Consider the following 13,938-nt stretch of genomic DNA (forward strand, 5'->3'; position numbering starts at 1 on the left):
ACCCGTGTCCCCTGCATCGGCAGGCGGACTCGGGTTCGTGCCCTGGTCCGGGAAGATCCCACATGCCGCGGAGTGGCTGAGGCCCGTGAGCCATGGCCGCTGAGCCTGCGCGTCCGGAGCCTGTGCTCCGCAACGGGAGAGGCCACAACAGTGAGAGGCCCGCGTACCGCAAAAAAAAAAAAAAAAAAGGGCAAAGGATCTAAATAAACATTTCTTCAAAGAAGATATACAAATGGCCAATAAGCACATGAAAAGATGCTCAACATCACTAATTACCAGGTACACGTAAATCAAATTCACAATGAAATATCACTTCACAACCACTAGATGGCTATAATCAAAAGGACAGGTAATAATAAGTGTGATGAGGATGTGGAGAGACTAGAATTCTCATCCACTGCTGGTGGAAACCTAAGATTGTAAACTGTTGTGTAAAACAGTGGGGCAGTTCCTTAAAAGGTTAAATGTACAGTTACCGTATAAGCTAGCAATTCCACTACATATAATGAGAACTAAAAATATATGTCCACATAAAAACTTGTACACAAATGTTCTTAGCTACATTATTCATAATAGCCAAAAAGTGGAAATAATTCAAATGTCCATTAACTGATAAAAAGATAAATAAAATGTCATATTCAGGACTTTCCTGGTGGTGCAGTGGTTAAGAATCTGCCTGCCAATGCAGGGGACATGGGTTTGAGCCCTGGTCCAGGAAGATCCCACATGCTGTGGAGCAACTAAGCCATGCGCCGCAACTACTGAGCCTGAGCTCTAGAGCCCATGAGCGACAACTACGGAGCCCCTGCGCTACAGTTACAGAAGCCCACGTGCCTAGAGCCCATGCTCCACAACAACAGAAACCACTGCAATGGGAAGCCCACACACCGCAATGAAGAGTAACCCCCACTTGCCACAACGAAGACCCAACACAGCCAAAAAAATAAAATAGAAATAAATAAATACATTTATTAAAAAATATGTCATATTCATACAAGAGAATACTATTTGGAAATAAAAAGAAACAAAGTACTGATACAAGCTACAAAATGGATGAGCCTTGAAAACATTATGCTGAGTGAAAGAAGACAGTCACAAAGGACCATATATTATATGATTCCATTTATATGAATGTCCAGAATAGGCAAATCCATAGAAACAGAAAGTACAAAGGAGACTTGGGGGGAAATGGGAAGTGATAGCTCATGGGTACAGATTTCCTTTTTAGGGTGATGAAATGTTCTAACATTGATTGTGGTAATGGCAACTCATAAATATACTAAAAAACATTGCATTATATACTTTAAATGTGTCAATTTTATGGTATGTGACTTATATGTCAACAAAGTTTTCTTAGGTTGTGAGACTGTTCCAATGTATTTCAAGTTTAAAAAAAATTCCAATAAAAATAGTTCCATCAGAAAATATTACTGATTAACTTGATTATTATTCCACAAATATTCATTTGTGTCTCTAGCTAATGTCCCATCCCCCAGTGTGGGCCTTGAGTGAGCCATTTGTTAGAGCCAAAGGAATGTCAGTGAACATGATGTGAGTAGAGGCCTGAAATGCACTTACACCTGTTAAAAACAAGACAACAGGCCCAAAATGGAGTCACTTATGCTAAGCCTCATGTCACCAAACTGAGACTTACCTACAGTTTCAGCCTCTCCTAGAAATAAAATCTTAAACTAGTCAAGCAGGAATCACCTGATCAGCATTAGTGAGGTAATCTGCCTGATAGACCCTATCATCCCCTAAAGGAAAGTAACCTGGCCAGAACCAATCCACTTTTTGCTACTATAACTTCCTTATTCCCACTCCCTTCTGCCTATAAAAATCTTTGACTTGGTACAGCTCCTCAGAGTTCCTATGTATCTGCTAGATTGGATGTTCCCTGACTCATGAATCATTGAATAAAGCCAATAAGATCTTCAAAATGTAATCAGTTGAATTTTGTTTTTAAACACACCCTTGACTTGGTTCATGTACTCCAGTGATCTGGCAAGTGAAGAGCCTGCCCCAGAAAGCTGCTGCTCTTTCACCTGAATGAACACACATGAAGGAGATATGAGCCCATGCCACAGCCCGAGTCAGGGCCAGGTGATCTGCAGCCCAAAGCAGAGCCCAAAGCCCACATAGTCAACCTGCATGAGAATAAAAGTCTCATAAAGGAAGCAGAAAAGCTGAAGAGATACCTGATTGCAAATTTTTCAAAGAATTAGGCTCTCAAAATGGAGGTGGATTTAGATATTTTTACTGGTTAACAGGCTGTAGAGTCTGACATCATGAGTTCAAATCCTGGCTTCAAAATTTAATCGTGTGGGAATTCCCTGCCAGTCCAGTGGTTAGGACTCGGCACTTTCAGTGCCACGGCTCGGGTTCAATCCCTGGTTGGGAACTAAGATCCCATAAGCCTCGCGGCGCAGCCAAAAACAAAAAAGTGTTTTTTTAAACTAAACTCGACAAATAGCCAAATTTGAGCCTCATCTGTAAAGTGGCATTTTCCTCCAAGGGCTGTTATGAGGACTAAATGAGGCCAAAAACTGTGAAGCACTCAGAACTGAGGTTGGCACCCAATAATCATTCAATAAATGTTTCAGGAATAGATAACCCCTATGGAATATGAACCACTAAAAAAAATAGGGAAGAACAACAAAGAAAATATATTTTCTACTAGTGCTAGTAAATTAGCATTAAAACATCTTTCCCACTAACTAGTAAATTAGCATAAATTTCATACCAAAAAAAAACTGTACTCCTGACAAAAATTATAAAACAAGTAACAAAAGTAAATATGGGTTAATTTCTAACTATATAAAATGATGAATCAGTGCTTTAGAACAAATAGTCTATTTTCCTAAGATGTTGACTCTCTTTACATACATATGTCAAGAATTCCATATTAGGAGCAAGGAACAAAGAGGATTGTTAAAAAACACAAATTCACATTTCTTGTCATTAAATTTTATTCCTCCTCCTGTCAGACAGAACCAAGAAAAAGATGAGTATCTCCTGGGCCCTGGAAGGAAGCCTTAACATTTCCAGAGGTCCTGCTGGTATCACAGCAGTTTCCTCTCCTTTATTTTTAAGATACTTAATATGATAAATCTTTTTTTAAAAAATAACAAAGTTTACAGTGAAAAGCATAAAGATAATTACTTAATATGATATGATATGATATATAATATATATAATATATATAATATAATATGATATGATATATGATATAATATATATAATATATATATAAATATATATTATATATAATATAATATAATATAATATGATATGATACTTAATATGATAAATCTTTTTTTAAAAAATAAAGTTTACAGTGAAAGCATAAAGATAATTACACATCAGCTCTATGGTATATATGCTGACTGGCAACTTTCTTCTTTCTGACTGGCAAAAAGTCAGACTGTAAAAGTTTCTTTTTTCCTTAAAGTTACACAAACATTAAACGAATATTCTTTTTAAAACTTAGAGCATAACACACAACATTTTTCATATTTTTTCTTGGATATTTACACACTTATTTTTCAAATGTCTTCTACAGTCAGCTTGAATAGACTTGCCTTAAAAAGAATATTTAGAATGTGTGAGATTCCAATAAATCTCAAGATTAAAGAGAATTTATATTGATTTAATAATGATGATCTTTTCCAAAAAAAGTATGTATTAAAAATTTATTCAAATCCTCTTTTAGGTCTCAGTAATGTTTTAAAGGTTTCTTTCTCCCATATACATCAGATACAATTTTTTTTTCCTTTAGGATTTTGTTTCTACTCTTAACATTTTTCTTCCATTTTATTTATTTTTTAATTTTAATTTTTTTTGGCTGCATTGTGAGGTTTGCAGTATCTTAGTTCCCTGACCAGGGATTGAACCTGGGCCATGGCAGTGAAAGCACCGAGTCCTAACCACTGGACCACCAGGGAATTCCCACCTTCCATTTTACTTTTGAACTGGTTGGTGGTTTGTATATAGAAATGTTGTTGATTTCTGTATATTAATTTTGTGTCCATACTGTATCGAATTCTCTTGTTTCCTCTTCAACTGCCCACATACATAATTGTATCACCTAGATATAATTTTGTATGCACCTTCCCAATGTTTATCTTTTTTTCTTTTCTATATGCATATAGAATTATAGTAAATAAATGTGGTACCATGAGTAATCTGGTCATGTTCCTGACTTTAGTAGGAATATGTGTCATTTCCTGCAGGAAACATATTTCTGGCCTTTAGCTTAGTATGTGTGTAGAATAATTTTTTAAATATCATGTTAAGGAAGTGTCCTTTTACTTCTATTTTATAAATAGATCCTCTTTAAAAAATCTCAAATTCTGATTTAAAAAAATTAGTAGCTTTGTGGAGCTGATTTTATATATATATATATATATATATATATATATATATATATTTTTTTTTTTTTTTTTTGCGGTATGCGGGCCTCTCACTGTTGTGGCCTCTCCCGTCGCGGAGCACAGGCTCCGGACGCGCAGGGTCAGCGGCCATGGCTCACGGGCCCAGCTGCTCCGCGGCATGTGGGATCTTCCCGGACCGGGGCACGAACCCGTGTCCCCTGCATCGGCAGGCGGACTCTCAACCACTGTGCCACCAGGGAAGCCCTGATTATATATATTTTTGAATATGATAAATTATATTAATGGATTTCCTTAAATTGAAACATCTTTCTGATAGACAGAAAAAAATGTTTCACTCAATTCTTCTCTAATTACAGACAGTCCCCAACCTAAGACAGTTTGACTTATGAATTGTCGACTTTACAATGGTGCAAAAGTGATACACACAGAAAACATAGATACCTTGAATTTTAAATTTTGATCTTTTCTCACGCTAGCTTTATTATGATACTCTCTGGTGATGCCAGGCAGTGGCAGCAAGCCATAGCTCCCAGTCAGCCATGTGATGTCATGGGTAAACAACCAATACACCCTTACAACCATTCTATATTCATTCAACTGTTCTGTTTTTCACTTTCAGTACAGTAGTCAATAAATCACATGAGATATTCAACACTTTATTATCAAATAGGCTTTGTGTTAGATGACTGAAGGCTAATGTAAGTGTTCTGAGCATATTTAAGGTAGGCTAAACTAAGCTATGATGTTTGGTAGGTTAGGTGTATTAAATGTATTTTCAATTTATGATATTTTCAAATTATGATGGGTTTATCAGGATGTAAGTCAGGAAGGTCTGTAGTCTACAATTCTTTGCAATTCCAATTAAAATCCCAACAGCGTTTTTTCCTTAGAGCTAGATAAACTGATTTTCAAATGAAAGCATAGAGGTCCCAAAGTAGCTGAGGAATTTTTTAAAACTAGAACATTTGTGTAGTGGGAAGTGGGGAAATGCCTGCCAAGCAAACAGGGTTATTATAAAGTTAAAGTAGTTAAGACAATGTAAACACATACACACGCACACGCACACACACACACACACAGAGCATAGCACTGGTATAGATGTAGACAAACAGATTAAAGAAACAGAACAAAGAGCCTAGAAACAATTAAGCATGTATATTATAAAGGTGGCATCACAAAGTAAAGATCTATTTAACAAATGGTATTGGAACACTGGTCGCCTACATGCAAAAATAATTTTACTGATATAATTATCAGCAAATTCCTACCTTGGACCAATTACAAAATTGAATTTCAGTTGAATCAAAAACTAAATATGAAAAGCAAATCTTTGAAAAGAAACTATAACATAATATTAGGAAAGATATCTTATAAAATACCAACATTAGAAACTCATGAAAGAAGACTATTAAACATTAATGTTGCATAGGTCATTTCAAAGAGGGCTTATGAGACCAAAACCAGGAGCTCTTAATGCTGTGACCAAAGACTGAAGTTCTCCACAGGATGTAATAGTCACTCAACAGTGCTATGTCTTCCTGAGGAGATATAAGATTTAACCACTTATATCCATGATTGCTGATATGGGAAAGTAAAAATAAATGTTTCCCAAGTTTAACAACAACAATAAAAATTAATGTTGCATATTAATTTTGACTGAATTATTACTGTATGCACAAACTTATCATATGCTAGATGAAACTACCCAAATTTAAAGTTTATATACAACAAAAGATACACGATAACATATAAGTGACAAATTAGAAGAAGATATCTGCATAAATCCTAATGCTGAAGCAGGCATTCTTAAAATCCCTTAATTTCAAGTAGAAAAAGGACTAACGGCATAAAATGGACAAATAATATGAACAGTCAATCGGCAAAATTTGCATTTCTTCACTCATGAGTGGATTTCCATTTGTACAGTATCATAAGAGTGTGGTCCTAGAGGCAGGTTGTATGGGTTTGAATCCTGGTTTTACTGCACACTTGATGCATGAATTTATGTAAGTTTCTTAATCTCTGTGCTTCACTTCCTTTCTCTATAAAAATGAAAATAATATCTACTTTACAAACTTCTGATAACGATTACATGAAATAAGCTACGTTAAGCTTATAGCACAATATACCTGGCACATAATAGGTACTCAATAAAGCTATTATACTTATTGCTGTAGAAGATTTTTCTAGCTGCTGTGTAGTCTATTCAAATATAAATAAAAGCTGCCATGCAATATATTTACATCCATATTCTAGAATGAATGCCCAGAAACATAGGCAGTCCATTTCTGTTTGATAGTCCAGACCAAGATGTCTGGCTCTGGTGTCTGAAAGGAACTGAATGATGTTTTTGAAAGCTAACAGAGTGTCCTATTTGTAGATCACAACTCCTTATCTCCAGCTTTTTACTTTATAAGGAAAATTCACATGTGAACTAATTATTTGGAATCCTCTCATAAAAGATGGTCATTACCCACTAATTCAAAATACACCTAAAAAATGTATCTACAAATCTGAATAGTCTGTTTCTTTGTGACATTTTTATTTTAAAATATTTATTGCCACTTGCATTTTTTCCAACTGCTTGCTCATGTTCTCCACCCAATTTTCTATTTTCTTAATTATTGGTTTTTAAGAATTGTTAGTATATTTCTGCATATGTATTACAAAAACTGTTCCCAGTTTTGCCTTATTACAGTGTTTATGGTAGTTTTATTGAAGAGAAGGATTAATTTTGTGAACACAAATGAGGCATCTACTCTTTTATATTATCAGTTTCATATGTTAAACTAAAAAAGTAGGTCAATGAATACAGCGAACACATTCAAAGACATTTTCAGGTAGAAAGATTTATATAGCTAATAATTATTAACAATATTTATCATTTATGGAGCACTTACTATGTGCATTTAACCCTCTCAATATTCCTATGGGGTAAGTATTATTATTATCCCCATTTACAAATGATGTAACTAAGGCCAAAGAGATTAAGAAACTTGCCCATAATCATGCACTTACTGTCACTGAGCCAAGATTTGAACCCAAGTCTGTCTAGGCCCAGAAAACCACTCTGCCAAAAGGAGAAATAACTGGATAAGCCACACAATCATGTGGTCAATAGAAATGTGTGTGTGTTTCAGGATGGAAAAATATGAGCTGAGGAAAAAGAGGCAGTGGAAAATATTTAAAATACAGGAGTGTGAGGGATTCCAGTGTTGGAAACAAAAAGAATCAACAGCAGAGGAAAATGAGTCATTTTGTAAGAAGATGAAGAATACTGTATCTTTTGAGACCATAAAAAAAGACGTGGAGAGTTATAGATACCAGAACTACAAAAAATTCTGCCACAGAATTTTAGTATATATTTTAGCTCAACTTAAAAAGTCTCAACTGAAAGAAATATATATGGAGGGTCATTTGAAAGAAGTACTCGATTTACTCTTCCCAATAATTCTAGTCTTTAATCTATGGCCAAGAAGGACTTTTAATAAACTGAGCTTAAAATCATAAGAATTATGGAATTATTTTGGATTTCTTTTTGACTTAAGTGCCAATGAAAAGCTTTTTACTTTCCTGAATTATAAGCTTTTTCCTCATAAGTAGTGCAAGTTATGGGATGAACTTTATGTCTCAGTTTGCTTTTGCTTCTCCAGATCGTATTCAAAACAATTTTTTTAAAGATTTTTTTTATATGGACCATTTTTAAAGTCTTTAGTAAATTTGTTACAATATTACTTCTGTATTATGTTTTGGTTTTTTGGCCGTGAGAAATGTGGGATCTCAGCTCCCTGACCAGGGATTGAACCCTCACCCCCTGCATTGGAAGGCAAAGTCTTAACCACTGGACTGCCACGGAAGTCCCTCAAATTTGAACTCAAGTTTTGTAATCCTGTATGGACCTGTTTCTGCATAGCCACATGTCAAACTTCCCCAGGTTCTGACCTGCTAGCTGCATTTTTCCTCACCTTGATTTTTTTTTTTTTTTTTTTTTTTGCGGTACGCGGGCCTCTCACTATTGTGGCCCCTCCCGTTGTGGAGCACAGGCTCCGGACGCGCAGGCTCAGCGGCCATGGCTCACAGGCCCCGCCGCTCCGCAGCATGTGGGATCCTCCCAGACCAGAGCACGAACCCGTGTCCCCTGCATCGGCAGGCAGACTCTCAACCACTGCGCCACCAGGGAGGCCCTCACCTTGATTTTTGATTTAGTTTTTTCCAACTTACTGGTAGGTTAAGGTAACCCACTGCAACTGCATTGTAAAATAATGCAGGAAACAAATAAATGCTTAAAACGTACAAGAAGGGACTTCCATGGTGGCACAGTGGTTAAGAATCTGCCTGCCAATGCAGGGGAAACGGGTTCGAGCCCTGGTCCGGGAGGATCCCACATGCTGTGGAGCAACTAAGCCCGTGCGCCACAACTACTGAGCCTGTGTGCTGCAACTACTGAAGCCCGCACGCCTAGAGGCTGTGCTACGCAACAAGAGAAGCCACTGCAATGAGAAGCCCGTGCACCACAACGAAGAGTAGCCCCTGCTCGCCGCAACTAGAAAAAGCCTGCACACAGCAACGAAGATCCAACGCAGCCAAAAATAAATAAATTAAAAAAAAAACACAACGTACAAGAGAACTGGTCATATCCTCTTCTTCCTTGAAAAGGGCAGAATCTGGAGAACACCAAGCTGAGGAAAGAGAAATAAAAATCTGTTTACTTCAGAGCCCCAGATAAAGGACTAGAGAAATCTTCAGCATCAGCTGTAAGATCACCTATAATGATCCTCAGAGCTTTGAGAAATATTAACCACCACCAGGCTACAGAGACACAGAAATGTACATAGATGGCTTGTAATTTAATCATATAGAGTTCTATGGGAATTTCTGGAGGGCTAAGTCTAGGGTGCCCAATGAATCTATTTCCCTAGTTTCCTGCTATTTTATTCCTAATAGGAGATTTTTGAAGTACATAATAATAAATACCACAAAGATTTAAGGATTAAATTATTTATGAAGCACTGTAAATAATTTGGGAAAAACTTTAATCAGAGACAGGTTACAGGCATTGTGGAACATTCATATGATGGAATGAAATGCAGCTATAATTCTAAAGACATTTTAAAATAATGTAATTGACTTATTTTTTACCCTAAAAAAATTCAGGGCCTTCAGGTTAAAAATGGAAGACTGAATACTTGCATTTATTTCTGCTGTCTCTGAAACACAACCAAAATGAAAGAAACAATCTCACAAGGACAAAGAATACAGAAGATTTTAGCGGAAAAGAGATGTCAGCAAAATTCTGAAAGATAGAGAGCAAATGACTGGTTTCTAACTTAGAGAAAGATGAAGCTTAAGCGAGGGTGGGGAAACCATGGCAGAACACTTGAAAGGCTCAGGAATGGAGGTATGAGGTACTTTTACAGGCAGGAGTTTGGGGTGGGGCTGAAAAACAGGGAACTACATACAAGGTGGGGTTGAAGCAATGTAGAGAAAATAAGGGAATTAAGTAAAAGCTGTCAGATTGAAAGATGAAGTGTTCCCCTCAACTTTTTTCCTTTCTTTGCCTCCCAAAAGCAGGAGTCCTGGCTTATACTCCTCAAACAATCTAGGACTTCTTGCTGGGAAAACTGACTAGCTCAAAAGAAAATGCATACAGATCCTGACATTTGGTCAAACTTCAACCTCGAACAAAACACCATATTAGAAAGAAGGGCAAGGAGAAGAGTGGGTGGGAGTCGGGGTGGAGTGAGGGTGATGAGGAAGGGGTTAGATAGAAAAGAGATAAATCTTTATTTCTACTGTCAAAAGTCAATAGGAAATATCTAAAACTGAAATCAAACATTAGCAGTATGAGGATGTTATTCAGGAAAGCAGAGCTGAATACCAGAATATCCAGAAAAAAATGTTCCAAGTAATTGCCTATGGGTAGTGGGAACAGGGTATTGGAAGGAATGGAACAGGAAACTTTTGTTTACAATTATATATTTAACAGCACTTAAAAAAAATCTAAATGTATATAAGAAAAATAGGAATTATATTAAAAATTTATTTTAAAAAACAGTTGTCAAGTGAATAAAATAAAAAACAAATGTCAACAGTCAATAACTTGTGAACTTTCTTGGTAGGAGTACTGAACTTCCTAACTCTTTTTACAGACTCTCTCCTAAACTCTGCCCATCTCTGAGCCACCTCACTTGTCCCTTCCATCATCTGGGTCAAATGCTCCGTTGTCACACAGCTACTGCTGATCTCTGAAGGTTGAGATGTCATTCAGGCCTTTCCCACTCTAAACAGAGGAGTTAAGATAGGGTGCACGTCTAGCAATTCCAGGGTCCACTCTATCTCAGGACTCCCCAGCTTCCAGGGAAGGTCTCAGATCAGGTCTCCTTCCATGAAAGATACCTGCTCTTCACTGTTCTTTATCCTCACATCACAGATCTGTCTTATCTTTGTGGAGCCAGGACCTGTGGGCTTATGATATAAATCCAATTTACCTGATGTCTTCTCACTGGATCCCTATGGGAACCAGCCTCCAAGGTGGCCCCCAATGATCGTTGTCTTCTGGTATTCATGTCTTTCATACACCCCTCCCACACTGAATAGAGTTGACCTGCATAACCAATAGGATCTTGCAGAAATGACAGTGTGTGACTTCCAAGGTTAGATCATAAAAGATATGGTTTCTGTCTTGCACATTTTTGAATCACGCACTTTGAAGGAAGCCAGCCACCATGCCATGAAGACACTCAACAAGCCTTAGGAAGAGGCTTGTGCCAGCAGCCAACACCAATTTGCCAGCCATCTTGGAAGCAAATCCTCCAGTCCCCATTAGCCTTCTGATGACTGCAGCCCTGCCAGCAATTGACTGAAACTTCATGAAATATCTGAGCCAGAATACCCAGCTAAGTCACTCTCCACTCCCCCAAAACTGAGATAATAAATGTTTATTGTTGTTTAATATATGTTTATTGTTGTTTAAGCCACTAAATTTTGAGGTAACTTATTACACAGTAATAGATAATTAATACAGTCCCAAACAATTAGCTTCCTTGCTTGTAATTCACAGTCCCTGGAGTCACTGACCAGAGATGCTGAGACAGCAGGAGTCTGGAAGAAAACTCAAAGACTCAGCAACTCAGGTTGAACCAATGGAAACACCAAGAGTCTAGAAACAAAGTGAATACAATAGTGATGTTCACATAATATCTGCTCCTCAAATATCTTTTGTGAGCATAAAGGTGTAGGCCTGATGCAGTGACAGATATAAAGCTGAGTCAAAAAACATTCAGATTTTCATCAACCCCAGATCTGGTGTGAAAGAGAGGTGCATTAAAAGTCCAGCTATTCCATTTCCTATCTATCTTGACAACTGAGATAAACGAGAGTTGTAACACAGAACTCCCATACTCGTCATTTGAAATGAGAATTATACTCATGTCACAGTGACATTGTCACATGACATTAATTTATCATCTATGGTGAAAAAAATGATACACAAGAGAGTAGACTAATCCTTACTCTGAATGACAGAAAAGAAATAATAAAACAGAAAACATTCAATTATAATAAATTTTGAGAAGTGTTATGCTTGGGATATACTCCTACTGTCCCTCACACAGTTTCTATTTTTTTTGAATGGCAATTATCACTAACAAATTATATAATTTATCATGCATATTGTCTTTCCACCCCCTCATATAAAATACATGAAAACAGGGATTTATTTTTGTCTTTTTGCCACTGATAGTAGGTGCTCAAAAAATATGTTGATAAACTGGTATAGCCACTAGGGAAAACAGTATGGCAGTCAAAAAATTAAGAACAGAATTACTATATGATCCATAAATTCCGCTTGTGGATATATACCTAAAAGAACTGAAAGCAAGGACTCAAACAGCTATTTGTACACACATGTTTGTAGCAGCATTATTTGCAATAGTCAAAAGAAACAAACAATCCAATTGTCCATTGACAGATAAATGGATAAACAAAGTGTGGTATATACAATCAATGAAATATTATTCAGCCTTAACAAGGAAGAAAATTCTGACACATGCTTTAACATGGATGAACCTTGAGGACATTATGCTACGTTAAATAAACCAGTCACAAAAGGACAAATACTGTAAGATCTGGTACACGGAGTACATAATGAGGTAAAGTCAAATTCATAGGGACAGAAAGTAGAATGGTGGTTGTCTGGAACTGGGGGACTGAAGGAATGGGGAGTTATTGTTTAATGGGTACAGTTTCTGTTTTGCAAGATAAAAAGAGTTCTATGGATAAACAGATGGTGATGGTGGCACAGCCATGATGGATGTAATGCCACTGAACTGAACACTTAAAAATGGTTGGTAAGATGGTAAAATTTTTGTGTATTTTTTTTGCCTTTATTGAGGTATATCTGATACACAAAAAAACTGCACAAATCTAATGTATATATCCTGATCAGTTTGGACATATGCATACATCTGTTAATACCAGTACCATAACCAAGGTACTAAACATATCCATCACCTCCAAAAACTTCCTTGTGTTTTGTGGTTTTTTTCCAGTAAGAACAGCTAACGTGAGATCTACTCTCAACGTATTTTAAAGTGCATAATACCACTTTGTTAATATAGGTACTATGTTGTACAGGACTCTAGAACTTATTCATCTTACATAACAGAAACTTTGTACCCATTGGAAAACAATTCCCCATTTCCCTCTCTCCCAGCCCCTGGCAACCACCATTCTACTCTCTGCTTCTTTGAGTCTGATTATTTTCAATACCTCATGTAAAAGAATCATGTAGTATTTGTCCTGTAACTGGCTTATTTCATTTAGCATAATGTCCTAAAGGTTCATCCATGTTGTCACAAATGGAGGATTTCCTTCTTTCTTAAGGCTGAATAATATTCCAATGTACATATATGCCACATTTTCTCTACCCACTCATCTGTTAATGGATAGATGTTTCCATATCTTGGCTATTGTGAATATTGTTGCAATGAACATAGGGGTACAGATATTATGATAGCAAATTTTATGTCATGTGATGTTATCTCTATTTTACCACAATTAAAAAAATACACACACACAGAGTGTACCCTTGAACAACATGGGTTTGAACAGCATGGGTCCACTTACAGGCAGATTTCTTTTTCAGTAAAAACATACTACAGTACTACTACACGATTTGAGGTTGGTTGAATCTGCAGCTGCAGAACCTAGGATACAGAGGGCCAACTGTAAAGTTCTACTTAGATTTTTGATTGCAAGGGGTGAGGAGGGAATCAGGCCCCCACGTTGTTCAAAGGTCAGCTGTACATATTGAGCAAATGAATAAATACTAATTTGGGGTAATTAAAATTAGAAGAAAGCAAAATATCAGATAAGAGTAACATAGAAATGGGTGGGTAGTTTGGAGTTGGTAAGTGTTCTAAAATCTTAAGTTAGGGTTTTGTTAAACATGCATGTTAAAAATTCAAGGATAAGAGGGCTTCACTGGTGGCACAGTGGTTAAGAATCCGCCTGACAATGCAGGGGACACAGGTTCGAGCCCTGG

At 36.8% G+C, this 13,938-nt stretch overlaps 1 protein-coding gene and 1 non-coding gene across 4 annotated transcripts in view; one reads left to right on the forward strand and one right to left on the reverse strand.

The window, feature by feature from the left end:
* ZNF568 (zinc finger protein 568) overlaps positions 1 to 13,938 on the reverse strand; it is a 167,151-nt gene that overhangs the window by 84,122 nt on the left and 69,091 nt on the right. For all 3 annotated transcript variants that reach the window (XM_029212289.1, XM_029212245.1, XM_029212239.1), the window contains one exon: positions 9,015 to 9,073. In XM_029212289.1, coding sequence (XP_029068122.1) covers positions 9,015 to 9,073 — 59 coding nt within the window. The remainder of the gene's footprint in view (positions 1 to 9,014; positions 9,074 to 13,938) is intronic.
* Positions 5,822 to 5,948, forward strand: LOC114890122. Its single transcript, XR_003792253.1, has one exon. It is a non-coding gene; the product is annotated as a small nucleolar RNA SNORA25 (small nucleolar RNA).

The sequence above is a fragment of the Monodon monoceros genome, unplaced genomic scaffold, assembly GCF_005190385.1.
Source record: "Monodon monoceros isolate NGI ecotype Baffin Bay Population unplaced genomic scaffold, NGI_Narwhal_1 Super_Scaffold_10, whole genome shotgun sequence".
Lineage (NCBI taxonomy): Eukaryota > Metazoa > Chordata > Mammalia > Artiodactyla > Monodontidae > Monodon > Monodon monoceros.